The 24,081-nt window shown below is 43.5% G+C and overlaps 2 protein-coding genes across 3 annotated transcripts in view; one reads left to right on the forward strand and one right to left on the reverse strand.

Annotated features, from left to right (window-relative positions):
- The first annotated feature begins 185 nt into the window (after positions 1–185).
- On the forward strand, positions 186–4,734 carry bdh1 (3-hydroxybutyrate dehydrogenase, type 1). Its single transcript, XM_030397982.1, has 5 exons — positions 186–853; positions 1,239–1,349; positions 1,808–1,949; positions 2,059–2,211; positions 3,485–4,734. The coding sequence occupies exons 1-5, from the start codon at positions 641–643 to the stop codon at positions 3,949–3,951; spliced, it is 1,086 nt and encodes a 361-aa protein (XP_030253842.1). The 5' UTR covers positions 186–640; the 3' UTR covers positions 3,952–4,734.
- A 492-nt stretch (positions 4,735–5,226) lies between these two features.
- Positions 5,227–24,081, reverse strand: part of nck1b (NCK adaptor protein 1b) — a 32,304-nt gene continuing 13,449 nt past the window's right edge. Inside the window, exons 4-6 of one of the 2 annotated variants that reach the window (XM_030397980.1) lie at positions 10,366–11,120; positions 6,894–9,287; positions 5,227–6,813 (exon numbers count right to left, since the gene is read on the reverse strand). In XM_030397980.1, coding sequence (XP_030253840.1) covers positions 9,087–9,287; positions 10,366–11,120 — 956 coding nt within the window. In that variant the 3' untranslated portion in view covers positions 5,227–6,813; positions 6,894–9,086. Of the gene's footprint in view, positions 6,814–6,893; positions 9,288–10,365; positions 11,121–20,245; positions 20,378–24,081 lie in introns of those variants that run through there. The other variant, XM_030397981.1, reaches the window with a different exon arrangement.

A 24,081-nucleotide genomic window follows, 5' to 3' on the forward strand; every position in this document is an offset into this window, starting at 1 on the left:
AATTGTATTATTATTATTTGTTTATATATATTTATTTATGTATTCCAAATGCTTGGGATTTAAGCGAAACCGGAAGTGTCCAGGAGGGATACCTCTCTCCTTGTTCTTCTTGGGTTTTCTGGAAACGTCTCCAAAACCAAGAGAAAAAAGGCAAGAAGAATTCCTACCGGACACTTCCGGTTTCGCTTGAGTCCCGTGGTCAGCCAGGCTGGACTTTCATGACGTCCACTAAACTTTTGAGAGATATACTAAAGTAATTCAACACCTTGTATTTTTCATTAGGAACTAACAGAAATAAATATAACGGCTGGACACAGCTGAGGCCATGTCAAGATAAACGCGTTTTGTGTGGAAAGTAACGGATGAACGTTAACAAATTAACACCGTTAACTACCGTTAAGTGCTTGCTAACTCGCTAAGCTAACTCAACTATTCCAAGCTTCTGTTTAACCCGAACAAAAAACTAACAACGGTGTAATAACCAGTTTTCAGACGGTTACTTCACATTTTTTCCAAGTCCCTGTTAACTTGAACGTAGCCCGGGGGATTTTTGGTGATGTGATCCGGGGGGCGTGCCGTGACCCCGGCTGTGGGTGATACAGACGCTCCGCCAGGAAAGTAAACACACCATTCCGTCAAGATGGCCCCGCTCTCCGTGTTCCGAGTGGCGCTCCTGGTGTCGTTCTCCGTGCTCCTGACTGTCGTGCTGGGTTTGGGACTGCCCGCCCTGCTGAACGCGGCGATGAGGATGTTGGGGTTACCGGAGACGAGCGTCACCGAGTGCATAGTTGTGCTGTATTCACTTTTCGTGCTGTACGTTGCGACGCCCCGAATTCCCAGAGGACTGGTGGAGGTAACGTTTCAGTGGACTTCATTTCTGACACTATAATGAACTCCCGTCCTGTGTAGGTCACATTGTGTTGTCCTATAAGGCATTTTAGAAGAATGCAAATGTCACAGCATCAACCATACAGTTGAGACCAGAGGAGTTAACGCTACAACATGTTTTAATGCGTTTTAGATAAGGAAACTGCTGCAAGTAGAGCAATGCTGTCTTGATTTTTCATTACAAACCTAACTGACACCCTGATCACCTTTATACATGTGTAGTTTCTTTGAGAATACTTAACACTTTATATAAATGGATTCAAGGTATTCTGTTGTCTTTTATACATATTTTCACAGCTTTATATGTAACTTTAGGAGAAGCCTTCACTATGTTCTGCCCCTCTCTGCAGGTGAAAGGGAAAGCTGTGCTGGTCACAGGTTGTGACTGTGGATTTGGTCACGCACTCGCCAAACATCTGCACAAACTCGGCTTCACGGTCTTCGCCGGGTGTCTCCTCAAGGTACGGATAAGATATAAAGCGAGCGCCCCATCAGACGCAACCGCCCCGATGAAAGTCAGAATATTCAATATTTGGAAAAGGGGCCGCTCTCAAGTTCACGGTCTGTAACTGCATGTCCCATCAGAAAGAGATTAAAGGTGCACTGTGTAGTTTTGGAGAAGAACGATGCGTAGTCGCATAAGCAAAGCCAGGAAACGAACTCTCTTTGTTTTCACGGCTGAACAAACTGACCTTGAAGGACAGCACAGTTTGATACCGTTTAACTTTGTTGATATGTGGCGGACCCTGCCACCTTTCTGGCTTCAAACAGTGTCCTCGGGACCTTTATTTCCCATTGATTTATTCAGTTGAGGAAAAAAATTATTAATTTCTTCTCCCAAACTACACAGTGCCCCTTTAAATCTGGTGTTTTTCATCTTAATGTCATGTGTTGGTGAGGAGAAGTGTCGTCCTTGCAGGACAAAGGCGGAGAGGGTGCAAAGGAACTGGAGGAGTTTCATTCGGATCGCATGAAAGTCGTCCAGCTGGACGTGTGCAGCGACGAGCAGGTGAACCAGGCTGTGGAATATATCAAAGACAACCTGGCTGACTCAGAAAATGGTAACCAACTCCTGTATTCACTAACTCAGATCAAAAGTTAATGTGTGTGTGTATATTCACAAACTCTTTTTCCCCCCTCTCTAACAATCTTTCGCCGGTCATGATCCAGGTCTGTGGGCTGTGGTGAACAACGCCGGCGTATCGACCTTTGGAGATGTCGAGTTTACGTCCATGGACACCTACAAGCAGGTGTCAGAGGTCAACCTGTGGGGCACCATCAGGGTCACCAAGGCTGTTCTGCCGTTAATCCGAAGGGCCAAAGGTCAGAAGCTAGAATATTGCTGTACATTACATGTCGAATCTTTGTGACAGATATACTTGAATAAGTTAAATAGTGTCTAAAACACCAGAACTGCAAACACTTCAAGTGACAAGCACATTGGATTTGACATTTTCCTATTTTCTAGGATTATAAACATTCTTAGAATTCCTGTTTGAAGGAAAACTACGCAGCTGACCGAAGAGTTGTGTCCCATGATTTCTGTGAGTGATGCTGAGAAGGTTGTCAAAAGTACTGACACATCCACATTTGGTGGTTTTGAAAGCACCAAAGCTATCAAACAAAATAGATCTACAATCAGATTTTCTTTGTGAGCATGCACAGATATTAATGTTTTGACAAAGGTGTTGGTATGTTTTAGTGACTTTTTCCTGTACCAGCACTTGTTAGCAATTAAAGTTGAAATATGTAAGAATTCAGACATTTAAAAATCAATTCAAACCATCAACATAATGTGAAGAAATAACAGTTTAAGACATCTTTGAATTGTGTTCAAGTTAACCAGCTAGCACCAGCCCATCCAAAGCTTCTGCACTAGTGGTGTAAACACAAACACTGCCCTGGCTGTCCAAGCTCAAAGTCTGAACCGCTAGATGCATGGCTAACCGAGCTAACTGGCTAAAGTAACTCTGGTTATACGGTTAAAACCTTTTTCGTTTTCTCTATGGTAGCGAAAAAGGTATCAAGAATTGTTTTATTTTTTTCTGTCTTAAAGCTCAAAATTCTGGTTTCATGACAACCTGAGATGCTCACAACGCAGACAAAGCTGAGATTGAGAGACAAATTTCAAGTCTTTCTCCATAATGTGAAATGAAACTTTTAATGTTGATCATTTCTCTCAAAATATCTACAAGGAAAAGTAGAAACACAAAAGGCAGTCATGGAAATATACACTGAAAAACAGTATAACCAGATAAATTGGTCAAATAAGATAAATACAATAAGATAATCGGTTTATGAAGTCCTGCTAGTCACTGGATGGTTTTTCATTTCTCGGCTTGGGCGCAATAGCAGCTTTTTGTTAATAAGTGACACATTGGAAAATATGGTTAATTTATTTGCTTATCTAAGCTTAACTCCAGGCAGTGTACTCATTAAGAGGGTCTCTGAAGACAGTTGAACTTTGGACCTGGAGGCTTAACAGGCTTTGAGCTTGAAGCAATTACATAATTTTATTACTGGTGGTGCTAAATTAAATCAAATTGTGTCATACAGTTGTTGTTTTTTTGGGTCACGTTTCTGAACATCCCTGCAGGCCGCGTCGTGAACCTGGCCAGCATGTACGGGAGGATGGGAAACGTCATGCGCTCGCCCTACTGCGTGTCCAAATACGGCGTGGAAGCTTTTTCCGACTGCCTCCGCTACGAGATGAAGACCTGGGGCGTCAAGGTGTCCGTGGTCGAACCGGGGAACTTCATCGTGGCCACCGGCATCCTGACCCGCGACATCGTGGCCAGCACGGCCAACAAGCTGTGGGCCGAGGCACCGGCGCAGGTGAAGGAGGATTACGGGAAAGCCCACTTCGAGCAGCACATGGCTCTGATGCGCTCCTACTGCAACAGCGGGCAGAAGGACGTGGCCCCCGTGCTGGATGACATCACCGACGCCATCACGTCCAAGCGTCCTTACACCAGGTACAACCCCATGGAGCCACACTGGTGGATCAGAGTGCAGGTCATGACCCATCTGCCCGGCGCCATATCCGACTTCCTCTACTTCTAGAAGAGAAGCTGTTCCCTATGTTTCACTCCTCTCAGATGCAATTGCAGCTTATTCTTCAACTATGTAGCACTGCGCAGATCTACAAGTCTTAGAGAGGGGCCTCAGCAACACATTCCTCAGCACTTGCAATCATTCACTGATCAAGCCTTAAAATGTAGTGATTTTTTTAAACTGAAACTTTTTATATGTTTGACAAAAAACAAACAAAAAAAACAACACAACTTTTATCTATACAGATACACGCCGTGATAAGTAGTAACTACTTTGTGTCGGATATCAGCAGGGCTATGACGTACTGGTAGCTATATATACTCTGTCGTCATTACTTGTGGTTTTATCTTTAAAAAAAAAAACGTGTTCGTCCCCTTTATATTTCTGATGTTTTGTCTTATGAGAATCGTCTGGAGCTGGCAGAGCTCAACAGACGGCTCCTGCTGTTCCGTTGTGACCGCCGCCGGAACAAACCAAGGTCAGCTACTGTAAGAACCGTGGTGAGATTTGGCTCGACTCGCCCCCCCCCAAAGTTACGTAACGGCCAACACAAGCCCACTTTGTCTCACATGCGCCATGAGAATCCTGCGTGCCACTTCGACGCCGAAGTTGATTGATGTGATTAATGGGCGTACATAAAGGTCCAGCCCCCTCGCCTCCTCCCTCACCCACCCACCTCTTCAGTGGGAAAAATATTTTGTATATAAAATAATGTGAATGAATAGAGCATTTTATTTTGAAAAAATACTACAATCACAGTGTCATGATTTGAAATAAATTGACCAAAATGTGGATGTGTGTTTTGTTGGTCTCATTTAATCCAGGCCTGGCAGGTGTAGTGATCCAAATGACCACCAGGGGGTGCACGTGCATCGTAGAAAACCACCACAACTGTGCTCATGCATGAATCATCTGCAGTCTCAGATAATGTTAATAGTATTAAAATCACATTATAGCAAAGCTGAAGCTCAGAGAAGACTTTTTCTTTTTTAAATCCAGGAAAATGCAGCTGAAGAAATGCATGAAAACAGAAGTCCCGTCACTTAACGACTCAAAAACAACAGACGTTCCATTTTTTTTTGTATCGTTTATTACGTCTTTTGAACACTCTAATAAACTCTTCTAAATTATTACACCTGAAGACGATCTCCCCTCCATTTAAAAACAGTATTAAGAGCATGACATTTAATTTCACAGCACTGCCTTTTTATCATTCCACAGCATGGATCTGCTTTCTTCACTCTCTCTCATACAGAAACAAAAAGAAAAAAAAAAAAAAAAAAGCTTTGTGAGACAAAGAACACCATAGAAATGTAAGCAGCACAAAAAGCACCAAAGTTTATAAACACGGGGGTCACTCGTTCGGAATATTATCAAGAAACCAGGCGTGGAGGATCATCTCAGGCTTGGTTAGCAGTCGAGGACCGAGCGCTTCGAGCTGCGTTGTAGTTTTTAAGTGGGTGGGGGGGGGGGGGGGGGGGGGGGTAAAAATAGTTTGACAAACGGTCTCTTGATAATATCCGTCGCAACTGACTTCAATGTCTTTTTTTAAGCAGACTTTAAAATCATTTCTGTACAGCTACAAGGCTCTGCTCATGCGGCCTCCGTTGGTGTAAAATGATCCCAGTTTCATAACAATATCTATGCGAGGGAGATACTGTAGTTCTGTATTTGAATATCAAGTAAAACATTTAAGTATCCAGGACTTTTTTTTTCTTTTCTCTTTACATATTTAAGTGGCTAAACTGCAAAAGTGAATGTCTTATTACACTAGGTCTTATATGAAATGCATACAGACATTAAAAAAAACTATTTCCTCGGAAACCGGTGACGGTTCCCCTTCACGACCGACAATGTGTGATACCGTTATAACTTGAGGTGCTCATAAACATGAGATTCAGGTCATGATTACATCACACCTGGGGGAGGAGGGAGGGAGGGAGAGGGGGGGTTATGTCTCTGAATGAACATCACATATTTTTTATACTGTACATGTAGGCATTCACTGTTCATTTAAGAAGTTATACTTGATGAAATCAGCAAAGGTAAGGTCACTTGAAACTACACACAAGATCACCTAATGAGCATTTTATGCAAAGACCAAAGGGGGGAGAAAAAAAAAAAAAAGTTGGACAATAACGTCATGAGGAAATACCCTTCTCTTTAAAAGGATGTTTTCAGACGTTGCTAACTGATCAGACTCAACTGATGCACATGCAAAGCTTTAACCAAATAGCACGCGGAGGTGACGAGAGAAGAAGGTGGGAAGAACAAGATAAAAAAGAAAAACAACACAAAAAAAGGGGGGGGGGGGGGGCTAAACCTTTGGTTGACAGAAAGCTGTGAAGGCACATTGAAATCTCCTAAATCCCTCGAACTGGGGCACACTGCGTTGGCGTTTGTCACTTTAATGCTGCGTAATATCGCAGATGCTGTAAAACTGGAAGTCAGGGAGGAAATTTAAAAAAAAAACAGAACAAACTGGGTTGCTGACAGCAGTTCATGACTACTGTTGGCAAACACTATCTCACATGAAGTGTCAGGGGGAAGAGAAAAAAACATGGCACCGATACAACAGCCAGGGCTTGGGTGTAATAAATGACGGGATTCCTGTAACCCAAATACTTATCTGGTGACTGATATTACAGTAACCAAAAAGAGGAAGAGGGGAGGGGGGTTACTGAGAATGAAGGGAATACCCGCGAAAGTGTCATAAACAAGTTGATGTAATGGTGACAGGTCAGAAAGAAGTAACACAGAAGAGGAATAGAACCACTGTGAACTCTGTTTTGCTCAATATTCTGACTTTGCACATCATTTCTGAGGAAAAAAGTCAGAACAAAAAGTTTTTTGTTTTTTTTTACAGTGGCCCTTCATCCTGTTCCGTAGAATCGGGACCTAAAATGAACAAAACAAAGCAGTCGAGCCACGCTGAGAATCACTCCTGTGACTGACATTTTGAAGCATTTAGTCATAAATCTGCCAGGTATCGAGTCTCGACGCCATCCTTTTAAATTCTGGAATGTTTTTGTCTCGCTTAAATTAAGATCTCAAACCGCACTGCGGGTTCTATAATTAGATCTCAGCCCCATTTTTAAACCCGTCATGAATCAAACTGAAAGCTAATTGTTTCGCTGTTTATAATGAATATGCGACCGCTCCAAAAATAAGAGAGAGAGCGCTGCGGCTCTCGTGCGAGTAGCCGTGTCAATCACCTGGGGGAAAAAAGTAAAAAGATCACGCCCATGTTTCGGGCATGCCTGGATTGACAAGGCCATAAAAAAATCCTCCCCCCCCTAAAAAAAATCCTTTATCCTCAGCGATGATACATCAGCATTGGCCTCCGTTCATTGTCCCCGCCCTTGTACAACTGGGAGCGGTAATCCACATATTCTACTTAGTGGAGCAGATTCTCCAAGTCTCCTCCCTAGATTTGTTTTTTAGGGTCCATTTTTCCATTCCTCCTCTATGAAATCCCCTTTTCCTCCCCCTCCCCTCTCTTTCTCCCCCCCCCCATTCTTTCTCTGCACTTGGGTCCAACTGGCCACAGCTGGAGAACTCATCATCGCAAGCATCGTGATCATCATCATCTCCCTGAGCCCGCTGCTGGAGCGGCTCCCTGCCGGCGCTGCTGCAGCTTTGATTGCAGGCGCTGGCGCTTAGCTGCCCTTCAAACATTCAAACACTACTTGGTCCATTTTCACCCAAAACAAGTACCCATTCAACTAGAGACCTTGCAGTAACTATAAACCATGTGTTAGGCGCGCTGTTTGCACACATTTGCATTGCATTCTTCTTAAGTTTGCTTTCACCAGAACTCGGCTGTAAGGAATCGTTTTTCTGATACTCTTCTATGTATACCCCCCCCCCCGCAACCATGACCCCTGGGTGACCTTTAACTCCTCCATTACTTCCAGTGATCACTAATTCAGGAGCAGTGACATCACCCTCTGGGTCCTCCATTTCCCCCTCCCAGCTTCTGGCGGGTTAGTCAGCTCCACCCCCCCCCCCCCCCCCCCCCCCCCCCCTCCTCCCCCCATCGCCCTGCTTCCTTCTCACCCCCAGAGAAATGTCCCCTTTGGCAACACTGGGAGGACGCATCAGCTGTCTACGAAGGGAAAACACTTTTTGACTCTTCACATGACCTCTATCCCCCCCCGCCCCCCATCACTCACGCGGACTGTCGAATTTCATCTTTTAGATGCTGCGAAAAGGTGTGAGGACTCTATTCTGTTTTTGCGTGCACGCATGCAAAGTCACGGGGTTGTTGAGCCCCCCACGGAGTCTGCGATGCCTCCGCTTTATAACATTCACATGATATGGATACAGCAATATGTGAGACAAGCAGTTCTGTCGTACAAAAAGAGAAGTTGAACGACTAGTTTGAATAGGAACCCTCGAAAAAACAAAAAGAAACAAAAAAACAAAACAAAAAAACAGATGCGTGCGATCTCTACAACCGTGATCCTAACAGAATTGTATCAATAAATATATTTTGGTCACTTAATTTTTATTCATGATTAGCAGTTAGCAGGAGTTGTGGATTAGTGCGTCCACGACCGTAAAGAACGAATTAAGACAGACAACACGAGAAGGACTTGAAACGTAGACCTCTACAGGCTAGACTTTGAAGTCGCTAACATCTGCTAACAGAATGCCTCATACGGGTGGTTGTCGTGTGTTGGATACAGTTAAAAATCATCACATTTTAAAAAGAAACTGTTAAAAAGATTATATATTATGAACAAAAACAAAAAAACAAACAAAAAAAGAAACTAAATGCAACTCTAGTAGATATCAAGGTGGAAATACATGGCATTGCCTATGACCTAACACATCTGGATAATTTAAAATAGGCGACCAAGAGGTCTGTAGTCAACTCTCAGGAGTCCATAGTCTCTTTTGTCTCCTCTTTCCACTCCTCCGTGTCTCTCCCATGCTTTATCCACAGCTCCTCTTGGAATGCTCACAAATCTGGGCATTAAAGTCCTGACGATGTGTTAAAAGTCCTCAGGCTGGGAGTTTAAATGTTAGTGTGTGTTCTGGCGTAAGTATCTGAATGTATACATATATATATGGATGCAGTTAATGTATAGGTGTGAGTGTGTGTGTGTGTGTGTGTGTGTGTGTGTGACAGAGAGGGATCAGGAGGCAGCCAGGGCCTTGATCAGGTACAGTTTGTCTCCCTGCTCACTGGTGAAGATGGGGGCCTTTTTGTAGTGTTCAACAAGCTCCTCCATAGAGTTGAACTTGCGCTGTCCAATGCAGTAAAGGTTTTCCTTCAGCTGCACTTTGAAATGCTTGTTCTTGCTCTGCGCCTTCAGGGAGATGGAGAAGTCGTTTGGCTGTGGGGAGGAAAGGAAATACGAGGTTTTATTGTGAGAGGTTGGACAGGGTGATGGTGTAAATCGACTCTTTGTCACTCTGTGCGAGATGTGCAGGACTGAAGGAGATTCAGGCACATCTATTGGCAGAAGTGGAAAATTATATTCATAATTATGTTTTTACTAGTGTAGAATGATCTAAAAATAAATATCCTTTGTGTTTTTTGTTACCTTGGGAGACTGTTATGTCTAAAAAAAGGCAGCAGGTCCTCTTCTTCTTTCTACAGTAGCCCAGAACAGACAAACTAAACACTGGTTCTACAGCGGGCCTGTGTGTTACTAGCAGCCACTTAATCCTACTCACTGGACCTTTAATGCATTCGCTTTGTATACATGATTGATTTGTTCTCGTTGTGTGACCACTTGGTACTTATTTGTATTTGTAATGATCCATAATTAAGATACCAGATACATTTACTTTCATTATCTTTGCTCACACTCAGCCATCCTCATCATAACTCAAGAAGCAGCCTAGCTAAGAAGGAAAACACAGCGCATGATTATGTCAATTTTTTTTACCGATGTATGTGTTCAACTTAAAGGAACGTACAGCCTGATGTTAGATAGTCACGATGTCGAGTATCGGGTTTTAAAATTGTGATTTATGCAACTTTTTTCTTAAATGCCATTTACAACTAGCAAGTGTATTATTTTTTGCATTCTAATAAGGTGTAAGTGAGAAAGTTATAATTGTTATGATTTCCTGTATATTTTAGCTCATAGATATTTGTGGTCTGGTGCGGTTTCAGTAGCCTAACAATAGATGAACAGGAAAGGGAAGTCTATTGTTAAATGTTTTCTGTTGTGTCATCACACAAATGGACAGCAGAGCATCAGGGCTGTTTGTCATAGTTGTTAGTGTTTCCAAGACAACTCATTATAATTATAATATGAACATCAAGCGAACAGATTCATGACGACCAGAGAGTTTACCAAGTTTATCAGACAAACGTCAACTCTGATCCCTTTCAAAATAAAACAGTGTGAAGAGGCTTAGACGCTGTAAACTGTGGCTGGACGACAGGTGTAAGCTACTGACCGATGACTCGCTGTCTCGGATGAGGAAGTCTCCCTCGACGCCCCTCTGGTTGAGGGCCACCTCCGCCTGGTGGCGCGTCACCTTCCCGTAGTACCACTCCTTCCCCGCGAAGCGCCCACTGCCTGAGGGTGAGATGTAGTCACAGTCGGGCGTTGGCGGCCCGGCGGGCCCCGCTGCGGGTTTATGGGAGGTGGAGTCTAGCACTGTGACGTAGTTTTTAGGCACCAAGCCCAGCTGTCCGTCCGCTTTGCGACACTTCCACCACTCGGGGTCGTTCTCTGGCTTCTCCACGACCTCCATCACCTCGCCTTTCTCAAAGTTTAGCTCCTCGTCGTTGCCTGAGCTGAAAGGGTAGAGCGCCTGCACAGTGTGCAGCACTCTGTTCCCGTTCGCTGTGTTGTTCACCACGGCCGCCAGCTTCTCTGTTAGCGATCCGGCTGGGTCTCCGATCCCGCCCATGCTCCCTCCACCCGCCGTCCCGTCCATGTCTTCTGTCACGTAGTTGGATGGAAACCAGCCGGATCGTCCGCTGTAGCTCCCGCGCCACCAGCCGTCGCTGCACTTCTCCATCACCACCACCCGCGTGCCTTTCACCAGAGACAGCTCGTCCTCGCGCTCAGCTGTGTAGCTGAATTTGACCAGGGCGGGCAGGTTGAGGTCGTACAGCCGCTCGCCGTTATCTGCGTACATGTCTGTGTCGGCGTTGGAGGCCGTGTCTCTCATCCCCCCCTTTCTGCTCTTCACCTTCCCGATTCCTAGAGAAAATGATCAAGAGACGTTGTAAGCGGCGACACAGAAAACATCAGACACTAAGATCACGTCCTGTGAATCGGGCAAGAAGAAAAGTATAAAACTGTGTTGTTCTTTAAGGTCAATTTGTTTATTCAGTCCTAAAAATGAAGAGAGTTTGTTTGGGCATGAATAAAAACAGCCAGTGGTGATCTTTCCCCACCGTCCTCTAAACTACACAGTGCACCTTTACATTTATTTATTTATTTATTTATATGCACAATGATAAAACAAGAATTCTGTTTAATAATACAAAGACAAATAGTTGTGCAGGAGAGGAAAAGAAACCCAAAGGGCTTATATAAGATCCTCCCCCTCAATACAAAATCACTAAAACAGATCAATCAATAGAAAAAGAAAAGAAAAGAAAAAGAAAAAAGGGGAAAACAAACAAACAAACAAAAAAAAAAAAAAAAAAAAAAAACATATATGCGCCTTTAATCATGGTTAGATCCACAAGGTGCAGTGAATCTCTCTGAACAAACAACTGTGGCTCTGTTGTACAAATCAGTCAATGAAGATCTTCCTCTTTGGATTAAAATTCCTTTCCCAAAACTACACAGTGAACATTCAAAAGTCACCGTTTCCTTGCACTCATGCGGAACAAGTCTCAACAGAAAAAATAAAAACGCACACACTATTTAGAAAACACCTCTGAAAATTTAAGGGAGGAGAAAAAAAACAAAAAACGGAAAAATACCAGGCAGCGATAATAAGCATTAGGGGTTGTGCTGAAATACAGGGAGGGCGGCTAAGTAGGGCTAAAAATCATTCCTTTTCCACATTACAGTGCCCTAAACCCCCCTCAGTCTGAGTCCAAATACATTCTTGAGGATTAGGCCTAGGTGCTGAGGAAACAAAAAAAGCAATGCTGGTGTGGCTGAGTGGGATGAAAACTTGTTTTGGCATGGCCCTATGAATCCTGAAAAAAAAAAAGTGCGCCCTTATCGTCAAACTACTGCCGCCTAACATTGTAATTAATTACAAAATTCACTTGCTTGAACTCTGTTCAGTCACATTTCACTGCTGCTAATCACATCGTGCTAATCACCTCGGCTGACCCGACACCTGCGGCCTCGCTTGCACAGCAGCTGGATACCAAACCCCGTCCCATTTCTGCCAACACCCTGCCCACACAAACCCTCCGCTCCCTCCCCCCTCATTCCTCCCAACCCCCAGTACACCCCACTGAGCTGACCATTTGACTCCAGCGTACAGCGGGGATGATTAAAATGTGTGTACTTATCAAGACTTTATCAAGTGTGGTTAAGCAGAGAAATAGCTTTTTTTTCCCTCTCTGGCTGTTTCCAGTCAAACAGGGACTGACCACAGGCTGAGTTTTATCATGAGTGCAGTCAGACCTCTTGAGTGCGGGAGTGTAAGACCTGCATTCAGCGGCGCCGTCTCTAAACAGCCCAGAGGCTAACAGAAGGGGGATTACCAGGCCCTTTAGCCTTCTCCTGGGTTATAGAGTCCGGAGGCCGAGCTTTGGCAGGCTTGTGGTCATCGTCTTACTGGACAAGAATTTCCACTTGGCAGCCTGGCGTGCTAACAGTTGTATGGAGCACATGTGTAGCTCGCGGTGGATGCCGGGGTGAGATCACAGCTACTTCCAACTTTCCAGAAATTAGTTCTAACACTCACAGCGAGGTCTCTCTATACATTACCTGCACCTTTCTTTTTGCTAATTCCTGCAAAGCTGGTGTGAAATCACTGTTATTATGACACAACGGGTGATGCAGACAAACCAGACTAAAGCCGAGGCAGACATTGATCCCAGACACAGCGATCAGACCAGTGCTAACTATTTTCTGATTACGTTTGCGAGGCTATTGCTTGCATAATCCAAAGTCAGCTCGGTGAAATTACACGGGACGGCAGGGTGTAGTCTTGTGTTTGTTTGCCAAGCGAGGAACGTGACTAATTTGTCACAACGCCATACTGAATCCATTTCACCACAGACAAACTGTTACCGAAAGGTGTCCGTGACTCCAGGAGAGCAGACAAATTTCATGGTAGCGCTGAGAGTCCATCGTCAAATTGCTTCCAGGTAGACCCTGTTATTAGTCACACACACTGTACATAACTACAGACTCCAGACAGGGTGTTAAGAGCTGATGTCTGTGTGTGAAGGTTAGGTCTGGTTATGTCTCGGTGCAGTGTGAATAACTCAAGGTGGGAACTGTGAAAAGACGAGATCAAAATATTTGTGCATCTATAACCATATATATTTATCTAAAAGCATGACTTAAAAAGGTGCGCTACATAGTTTTGGGGAAGAAATCTTATTTAGAAGAGACAGATCTTCGTAATAAATAAACTATTTGTTTTCATGACTGTATAAACAGAATAAACAAACTGACGTTAAAGGACAACACAGTTTCATACCGTTTTACTTTGATGCTAGAAAGGTGGCAGGGTCCGCCACATAAACAAACAGTGTTCTGGGGAGCTTATTTTCCTTTGAGAACAGCTGGTTTATTCAGTTAATGTAAAATCGGAATTTGTATTATACCTCATTTACATGTAAATGTTAAAATTCTGAATTTAAATTCTTTTTCGGAAACGACATAGTGCCCCTTTTCATATAGACTACTAAACTGGGTTTGACCCTACCAAAATACAACACAAGTGTCTAAAGTGATACAAAAATGACAGAATCTACAGCTTAAATATCACATGTTGAGCAAGAAAACATGTTCGTGCAGGTGCAAGCCCCAGGATGTATTCTGTGCGCGGTTGGAAATGACCTAGTTAGCTCCAAACAAAGGTTAGAGGTCAACCCTGCATAAATAAACTATGTTTTAGCTCCAGCTGAGAGCGGGGACAACTGAGAGCGTAACACTTTATCTCTCCGGCCAGGTAACAGAGCCCTTATCAGTGTCCCTTGTCAGAGATTTTATTCGCTGCTTCCTGCTACACTCACACGAACATTTTGCATTAAAAAAGCACAGAGTCAAAGAGCATTGCATTTGACTAGATGCTCAATCTAAGCTGAGGTAATAAAGGGGAAGTTGGGATTTGCCTGCACAACTACAGGTAGACGATACTGGGAGAAGATAAGGATTACTTGTTGCAGTTTAATTGTCGAGAATTCACTTGAATGGCCGCCAAGAACAACTGGGAGTTCATGCTTCTTTTTACAATCTGGCAGAAGCTCTTATCTTGTCAGGCTTTTACACCAAACAGGCAGCACTGGGGCTGCTTAGAGCAAGGCCACCGTCTTTAATGGTCCACACAGCTGCATTCTGCTCAACTAACAGCCACTGATTTAGGAGGAAACCTCCCGCTACACTGCCATATTTGTGAGTTCACTGAAGTTGAACTTTCGAGACAATTTGATCTCATTAAAAGAGGCCTATTACGCTTTTCTTTTTTCCTTTCCTCCTTTCCTTCAGCGTTTTATATTTGTTCTCGTGCATGTAAAAGATCTTGAGAGTTAAAAAGGTCAAAACAGAAGCTCGTCTCTCCCACAGAAACCACTGCTCGTGAAACGCCACGTCAGTAGTCCCATCTTTGATTCCTTGACTTTGTGACATCACACTATGCCACAAAGTCACACATTTGCATAATTTAAGCCTAGAGGCTAATTATGCACAAAATAATTGATTTTATGCGCTGTTGTTGTTAGTGTTGCTGAGTCAGGCATGTGTGAGCTAACCAATCAGAACACACTGAGTTGTCTGGAGAGTGTTTCAAAAAGAGGTGGGAAAAGACTGTAAACCTTTTCTAGTTGTAAACCCCCAAAAAAGAAATCCTGAACCTGATTTTCAGGTTCAGGATTTCTTGACAACTTGACTTCAACTAACCATTCTAGTATTGCCAAAAGAGCTGCAACAAGAACATCTGTTGCCAACTATTTTGATAATCCATTTATAGTTGAAGTCATTTTTCAAGCAACAATGTAAAATACTTGCTGGTTCCAGCTTCTTACATGTGAGGATTTACTGATTTTCTTTCAAATGTATGGACAACAAATGAGGAATCTTGGGTTTGGACTGAACAGGCGACAGACAGAAAAGGCAACCTGAAGACATCACTTTGGAAAATGAAAACTAACATGAAATATGAACGTCACTGTTAGCTGCAGACCTAATTGACAAGATGCTGAATGACTGAAGGAAACACATTTGACTGCAAACGAGGACAGGACGTGTAAGCAGAACTAGAATAGAACTAGCTGAATTTATTTATAGGAATATTCATATTGCAAGCGTGCATTCAGTTTCACGTACGTACTCTAGGGGCCTTCCACCTGTCTTGTAAAAAAAGCCTGCATATGGTCTGAAAGTCACGTAGTTAGAGTGACTGGGCAGTCTGAGGTCAGGCAGTTCAGACGGGACGCAGAGCTGTTATGACGGACACATCACTGGTTATTAGGACTGAAGCTGGAAATCTTTAATTATGGGACAGTCCGTATCAACAAGCAGGCCACAGCGCTGTTCATACCTGCCACAAAACAACCACGTGAGGATGAGTTGAACTGAATTAAACAATAAATAGGTCGTCAGTATGCCAGATATGAGGATAAGGATCACTCCACACAAACAAATGTAACCCGTAACAAATCCCACAATGGCTGGCATGAACATAAACAGTAATAATAGTCAGTAGAAGGTGAAAAACTAAAAATACACACCAACTCCTCCCTGACTGAGGGAGGCACAGTCCTCCACTCAGTCCCTGAGCTTCATCTCTAGCACACAATGCCAACTTTGCATGTATATAAGCAGCAGATGCGTCGGCTTCCACTGAAACCCCGCAAAACCCCACCGCTTCTTCTGCTGCTACCTGTGAGAGGTCTTCGAGAGAAGAGGGGAATTCAATAGTACTACTCAACACTGGAAACTTTTGTTGCGACGTCAGATGCTTTTTCCTGTGCATTTCCTGAGAGTAGGATGCGGAGGAAGGAAGTCATGTAGCGTCAGGTGGCAGTAAATCACTGCAAACAATGACAAAAGCCCTTAACACGCTCATGTTGGACCCCTCTGAAAAATTCGCTTTTTGTTTACAGATGAGGTGTACCCAGCAGGAGGAGAAGAAAGTGCCGGTGGAGTTTGTTTGGCTGCCAGTGACAGACAGGAAGTAGTTTTGTTTTTTAACTCTGGCCTCCCTGCGCTGGCTGGCCGTCTATTGTCTGCCAGGGCCCTTTCGACCCCTCGGCTTCCCTCCATTCCAGGGCTCTTCCTCTGTGGACGACAACACCCCGCGTCAGGCTGTCTGACAGTGTCGGAACATCACCAGAACACGAAGACTGGGACAAGTTCAGCAGCAGTGACTCAGAAAAACAGAGTCCCTATCAAGCCCTAAATTGCAATCACAGCAAGGTTGCCTAATTACTATGTAGCAACAGCCATGCTGTCACTGTTGAGACTGTAGTTTCTAAGAAAGCGCTCTGCGTGCATGGCAATTCAAAAGTCTGACAACAATGTGTGACTGGCCTCCACCAGACATGTGACGCAACACAGCAACCCTCAACCATATGGTCCGATACGAGAGACTTATATATTAAATGTAGTGACGCCACATGCAGTCAGAAAGGGTGAGTCAAATGAACTAGAAGTAAAAAGGCACGCAAGAGTGAGTAGGCGTATTCTTTGGCGTTGATGGATCGGGGCTGCCTTTTAAGACGACGGCTTCAATCAAGCTGCTAACTTGACTGACTGACGGCTGCGCAGGAAACGTGCAAAGGCCTTTCAACTTCAGCCGTCGGAGACATCAAAAGCAGGCAGCCATCAGCGTCTGTGATGGAGCGGAGGGAGCGCTCCATTTGGTTTTTTACAGCACTGCTGTCAGAGGCGACGCCAAGTAGAGTCTCTCCTGATAATAAAACAAACTGGTGGCTGTATTAACTCCGGCAATTATCTAACTTAGTTTCTGGAAGCCTACTGGTTTTCTTAATCAAGCCAGGTTGTTGATGATTGCGCGTCACTGTAGCAACAGTGACACTGCCGTGATTAAGCCACTTTCAAATCCTGTTTCGCCATTTCTATCTGTGAAAAAACTCCCTTTCGGAAGTTTTTTTACTCGACCTATTTTTCGTATCCTGAACTCTCATGACCTAATTTGAAGCATATTTAAAGTATCAACACCAGAAGACTTCTTTGACTTCATCCTGTTCTATTTTGCTACACCAGTAAATAAGTGACAAATGACATGACACTGATAAGTCTACTGTACTAAACAATGACAGATACATTCAGAAATGACTGTTTGTGGGCGGCAGGGTCTGTGGCTTCTTTCAAAAGCTGTCCAATAACCAGCGCATTTAACTAAAGAGGCCAAAGTTTATGAATGTTAAAGAGGCAGTATGTAGTTGGAGAAAAACGTGTAACTTAGAATATTAATATGCAATAATCAGGTAATAATACAAACTCAGACATGTTTATTTTTGCTATTTTTGCTAGCTATTCTCAGAGGAAAATATGGTCCAGAACACTGTTTGAAGCTGGAAAGGTTGCAGGGTCTGCCACATATAAACAAAGTAAAACAGAATGGAATTGTGTTGCCCTTTAAGGTCAGTTTGTTAATTCAGTCATAAAAGTTTATTGATGTAGGCATAGAAATATCTCTCTTCAGATTGAAATGTTCTTGAATTTCTTAAGTACATAGTGCCCATTTAAAGACCCCCTGTGTCAAAATCTATATTTAAATCAGAAACTGACTGATCAAGAAATAATGAAATGAGATTATAAAGCTAGCATCGCATAACTGACCAGTGTCCTAACCTCGTTGATTCACTTGTTGGTGTCATTCAGTGACATAAAGTATTGAGGTTAAATAGCCAGTTGAGTAAGGTCATGGATGTTTAACTAAAAGAAAAATAAATACAACTGCATGGACTGGACACAAACTAATTTGAGTTCAACAAGAGGTTATTGCCCCCAGAAAGCTAGCTGAACCATTAAAAACAGGAAACCAGACAATTAGAGCTGGAGGATTTAATTGGTTGAACATTAATTAGAAACTATTTGATCACTGAGGACTCGAGGGATGCCCCCATGTTGAAAAAACATTGCAAAAATGCCCTCTTGGATGCCCCGAAAGAGGATAACACATGATGAAAGTGCCCTCTAGGGTGCCAGCATACAGCTGGTGCCCTTTTTTATTTCTACCACTGAATTTGGTAATTAACTGTTTAACCATTTCTTGATAAAAACAGCCAAAAGATTATTGGTTCCAGCTTGTCAAATGGGAGTATTTTCTTGTTTTCTTAATTATCAATGATAGTAATTGGAATATCATTCAGTTTGGACAAAACAAGGCTCTTAAAGACGTGACCACGTGCTCTGGTTACTTTTGACAGACTTTGTTCTATCATTTGCTGACATTCTGCTGACTAGGCTAACCACTAATGATTTTTATCTACCCATTATTTTCTAAAATGAACGGTTAACTATTTTGTACAATAAACGTCAGTCTAAAACCCAACAAAGAAACACATCAAATCCTCACTTAAACGGCTGGAACCAGTAAAAAAAATTTTTTTTAAAATGAGTAATGTTAATTTAATTTTAATGAATTCATGGTTGCAGCTCTTCCACACAGTAGACCACACAGTTAATCAATTAATCAAATAAATTAATGAGCTGTGCTGTAGACGTCACCACAGTTCTCTACAAACATGTTTACAGCACTGGCCGCTGTTCAACAAGACCAGACCACAGCTCACTTCCTCTTAAGTCATCCCTTAATGGCAGAAGACAGTAAAAACAAGGTAGACAGCCGTACAAGAGAAAAACATCTGAGGCGTAAGTAAGTGACGTTGACGACTCAGACGCCAATCTCTTAATTATGATCGTGTCTTTTGCTTTTCTGGTCTGGAGAAACAGCGAGTGGTGGTTTGGAGGGAAAAGAAGTGGGAGTTGGAAAGGGATAGGGGAGAAGTCCAACTGACAGACCCCTGCACAATGATTCAACTTCCTTCTAACTTCTCACTTCCTCTCTGGCATGCACTCCTCTGAAACTCAGGCAGAAAATGTGGCTCAAATTAGAGTTTCCGCTCGCTGGGGAGGCTGAGAAACAGGAAAACAGAGGGAGGGGATAGAGAGAGAGAGAGAGAAGGGAGACTAACAGCTCTCAGTTTACACAAGCAAAAGGTTTGTTAGCTCATCTCTATCGTCTTCTCAGCCCTTTACGCTCTCTGGATTCTTCAGGCTACAAACAAGGCCAGTCAGCGAACACGCACACACACATAAACACAAGTAGGGAAGATAGGCAGAGACAGGAGATACCACTCAACAGTTACAAGGTGAGATTACAACATGGGTGTGCGCCAGGGCCTTTTGAAAAAGTGTGTCAGTGTGGCTGTAAAGTATCCATGAACCGCGGAGCTGCCGAGGTAATGACATTCCTCTGATAACCGGGCGAGGTGCAGGAGATGGGAGCCCGGGTCCCATCAATCAGCAGAGACCCCTTCCTCCCCTCCGCACAATGACTACAGTGTTCTACATGAACACCCCGCGTCCCTTCAACTGTAGCTCATGACTGGCGGTGGGGTGGAGGGACCCTCCCAGAATGAGCGAGCTCGCCCCGAGGGCAGCATAAAAGAAAACAGACCATGTCTTCAAGATATTCCTAAACAGAGCGGAGAGGAGGGGGGTCTTCAAGCATGATAATGTAATCCAGTCAGCTGCAGCCCACTCAGTAGGACAAACTAGAAAAAACATATCACTGTGTGTGTGTAAAAGAAAGACAGAGAAGGATTGCTGAGGCAATTACAGGCTTCAGCTCAGCAGAAGGCTTTTCAAACAGCATATCCACCCAGTGTTTGCAGCCGCTCTCACAGACAGCCTCAAAAGCTGTTGAGACACCCTATCTCCCTCGCCCTGCCAGCACAACATGTTAGCACAAAAATCAGTTTCCTGCCCGCTCTAATTATGACACATTCCTCTGGCCAACCTGAAGCTGTAACCGACTTGCTAACCAAAGTGAAAAATCAGAAAAAAAAAACAGAAAACAGCTTGACAACCCCGAGAGAAAAAAAGGAACCGCTCAAACTTCAGACAAAAGGCTCCTCACACCACAGACAAGTCAGAACAACTTTGATTAAGTAACTACAAAAGAGGAGGAAAGTTGAGAGAAAACTCACGAAAGAAATGTTTGAATAGGTTAGCCATGTCCATTTTGGGCTCGCTGGCTCTCCCTCGCTCTCTGTCTGTCTCCTTCCCGGCCCCTGCTCTCTTCCCACTGCAGCTGTAGAGTTATTCCATGTGAACACCCAGAGAGCTGGGGCGGATAGCGGAGCAGGGGCGGCCCACTCGGTGAGCATGTGGGTCAGGTTCGGCCAATGAGAGCGAGGGACAGAGAGGCCTCCGGTTCAGCTCTGGAAGGCTGAGAACAGAGGCCTCATGGAAAGGGGAAGAAGGACGGAGGGAGGGAAGAAGGGGGGGGGAGGTTGACGCTCCGACTCGGAGAAAGAAAAGGAGATGAAAGAAGAGAGATATAGAGAAAGTAAAGGAGCTATTCCATCATTTAGCAGTGGAGCTGCGTTAGTAAGAGGGTGGCGTTTTAAAAAAAAAAAAAAAGGGGTCTGTGGGGACGTTGCAACAGCTCAATGAGTCAGAGTGCACAGTGTCACATGACAGCAGTTGGTTGCAGAGACACACTCATAACTTCACAACAAACCCAGGAAACATGAGTCCTCTAACACTGAAACACACACACCAACACACAGCCATCTGCAGACGGATCATAGTCTCACACATTCTTCTAAATGATGACACCAGTCCACACCCAGCGACAGGCTTGATTCAAAAAAAAGAAAAAAAGGGAAAGATTCTTTCCTCCCACATAAAATATTAAAGTGCGGTCTTCATACAGGCCCCGTTTCTTATTGTTCTCCCACACACACACACACACACACACACACACACACACACACATACACAAAAAAGAAAAACACAACCACCCACAATCCACCAGCTAAAATCTCTTAAATCTACTTATAGATCATAAAGAATAATAAATGAAGGTGAAGTATTTACAAGCCCTCTATGATTGTATTGCTGTTTAACAAGGCTCCGTTTCGACTTAACTCGTGTTTTACATTAGCCTGTGGTTTATGGGCTTTGTGTGCGCGACCTGAGCCGCCTGTGTGTCATACGTGCAGCTGTTCACCTGAGGTTATTTGATCAATGGATGTAGTGACAGGTGGGAAGTTTGTTGGGAGGCTCGCGGCTGTGGCGCATGACGACACATACCCCCACCCAACCACACGCATACACATACACACACATAACAGACATATAAACCTGGACAGTTAAGGGCAAAACAGGCAGGACAAACTAAAAGGGCTCAGGCCGAGCCAAAACAAAGAGGAGAGGTCTTGTGAAGGGACAGTCCCCCCAGATTCTGAAGTATTTTTCCCCCCTATCTGTTCCCATCTTTAGTGCGAGTTGCTGAGTTTTGGAGATACCAGACGTAAAGATGTCTGCCTTCTCTCTGGTTTGTGCTGCACAAAGCAACAGAAAAAATAATTTGATAAACTCAACAGCAATGTCTCTTCCCAGAAATTTTGACACAGTTGGTTAATAAAATCCACTGAGCTTGTTGTGAGCAGTTTCATGAAGGAACCGTTTTCTCTCTACTCTCAATATCACCGCACAGAAAGAAGAATGGGTGGGACGTAAACATAAACAGTGTCCTCCTCGGCAGAGCTGTAACATTGGCTAGTTTAATCAAGCCCCCAGAAAGACTTTGAAACCAACTATTGTAGCGGCCACACTCTGTAATTACAACCTTAGAGAGACTATTTCCCATTAACTTACATTGTGAAAGAAGCGGCTAGATAAATTTATTGGAGTGCCAGAACCCCAGGCAAGTGACTTATTTTCTCTGACAATAATCATGTTCAATAACTTTTGGAAAGTCGAGAAGTACCGCATGATTTTATTCCCATTACAGTTAGCCAGACGCTAAACCGGAAGTGAGCTGGCTCAGTCAAAGGAAATCTCTAAATCAAATTGATTTAACTTATAACGCCCAAAATCCCAATCACTTTGCCTCAGTGGGCTTTACTCTCTGTACTGTGAACGACATTCATTGTCTGCAGACCCTCAACTCTGGAAAGGAAAAACTTGCCACATTGAAGAGAAAAAAAAACCCCAAAACTTTTTAATAGGGAAAATAAGATGGAAATAAGTGTACACAACAGAACAAAGCAAGAGGAAAATTATACAGTTAAAATTTTGGGGTGAACTGCCTTTAAAGTATGTGGGTTTAAGAGGATGTCTGACAGTGCAAAAAAAAAAAAAAAAAGTGAATGAGCTGTATATACACAAACAGCTACAGTAAAGAGGCCTCTTCCTGTTCTTGTATCGAATTTCATCAGAGCATTTCAGCAAACAGGGCAGTCTGATTGTCACCAGACTCTCACACACATTTAAAAAGAAACACTGCAGCTTACAGGAAGACGAGGCTCACGTGTCACGCTGATAAGTGTTTTGCAAACACTGCAGTGCACGATAGAGTCATAAATTGACGACACACTTCTGGTTAACAGTACTCAGTGCACCCCCATCTTTATCTCTTTCGGTCTACTGTGTGAGGACAAGCCAGCCCGGGGCTCAGGGCTTCCTCGCACAGGTCATCCTACGCAGCGGTACATTAGCATCACCACATCAAACATAAGCAAAGTAGATACGGCTGCGTGTTGTGTCATTCTCACAAGCGTGGTTTTATGTTACGTTTTTGTCGAGCGGGCCTAAAAACAGCAGGTGCTGGCTTCGTCGTTCTCGCTCAGCAAACCAAAATACAATTAATGAATATAGAGCACTGTATTAATATCTCACCCCTTTATAAAACTGGTCAACTCAACTTTAATGTCAACATGATGCAGGCCTGTTTGAATGTACTTTTAAGTGTCAGTGGCTGGTGAACAACCTCTAACCTAATCTGATGAGATCTGGGCTAAACAAACACAAACAAACACGGTTATCCCATCATGCTCTTAAATGAGACACTAAAGCCCCGCACAGCAGAACGAGTTGAAGATTAGAGCGTGAAAAGCATCAAAAACTAAAGATGGCACACAGCAGAAAATGATCAAAAAGTGTAATGTAAAGCAAAACAAATGGCGGGCTGTGTGGCCGTGTTCCAGACTGGATGCCAGTGGTCAGAGTGTATATCCCAAATGATCATGACTGTCTGTCATCAGGAAGAATTACGCTATGACAAATGGTAACCTTGGCTTATATACGCAGTCACACTTGGCTTGCTGCATGAAGTACAAGGCCCTTTGGCGAATGGCAGTGCCCAGAAATATTACTGTTGTGTTGACAGAGCAGACAACACCTGTGCCGTATCAATCCTGGCTGTGATAAAAGGGTAGGAGGATACCCTCTGTTGTTGTTGCTCACACACAAACACAAAGAGGAGCAAGGCACAAGGACCAGCAAAATGTCTTTGTTTGCACCACAGCTATTAAACAAAGAAAACCGTCATATATCTAAACTTCAATAAAACATCTGAAATAAAATAAATGTATTTCTGTCTTACCTGTGCAAATCCCTCAAGGTAAAATGGAAAAACAGTACCCTACATGAGACACTACACCGTAGACAATCCAGTCAGATACTAAAGTTTCGGTCTCTGTTTGCTGTGAGAGCTGTGAAAGCAGCTCTCAGCATTTCAACCAATCAGACATCAGCCTGAGACCATCTTCCTGTGGAGGCTGTTTTACTGTACATTAGACACCACAACAATGTGGTCAAAAACAAAGTGAGGTAAGTACTGGCCTAGATAGATGCTGCTATCTGATGCAGCTGCACCTAGGTTGAGTAACAAAAACCAAGTGTGTGTGTAAATCAGAAAGCAAGTCAGTCAGATAGATAATATGAGTGACTGAAGGACATTAGAGTGCAAAACACCTATACAGGTAAATGAAAATCCTGCTTATTAAATTATCACATGTTGCATTCAACACAT

This window comes from Sparus aurata, chromosome 19 (assembly GCF_900880675.1).
Source record: "Sparus aurata chromosome 19, fSpaAur1.1, whole genome shotgun sequence".
In the NCBI taxonomy this organism is placed as follows: domain Eukaryota; kingdom Metazoa; phylum Chordata; class Actinopteri; order Spariformes; family Sparidae; genus Sparus; species Sparus aurata.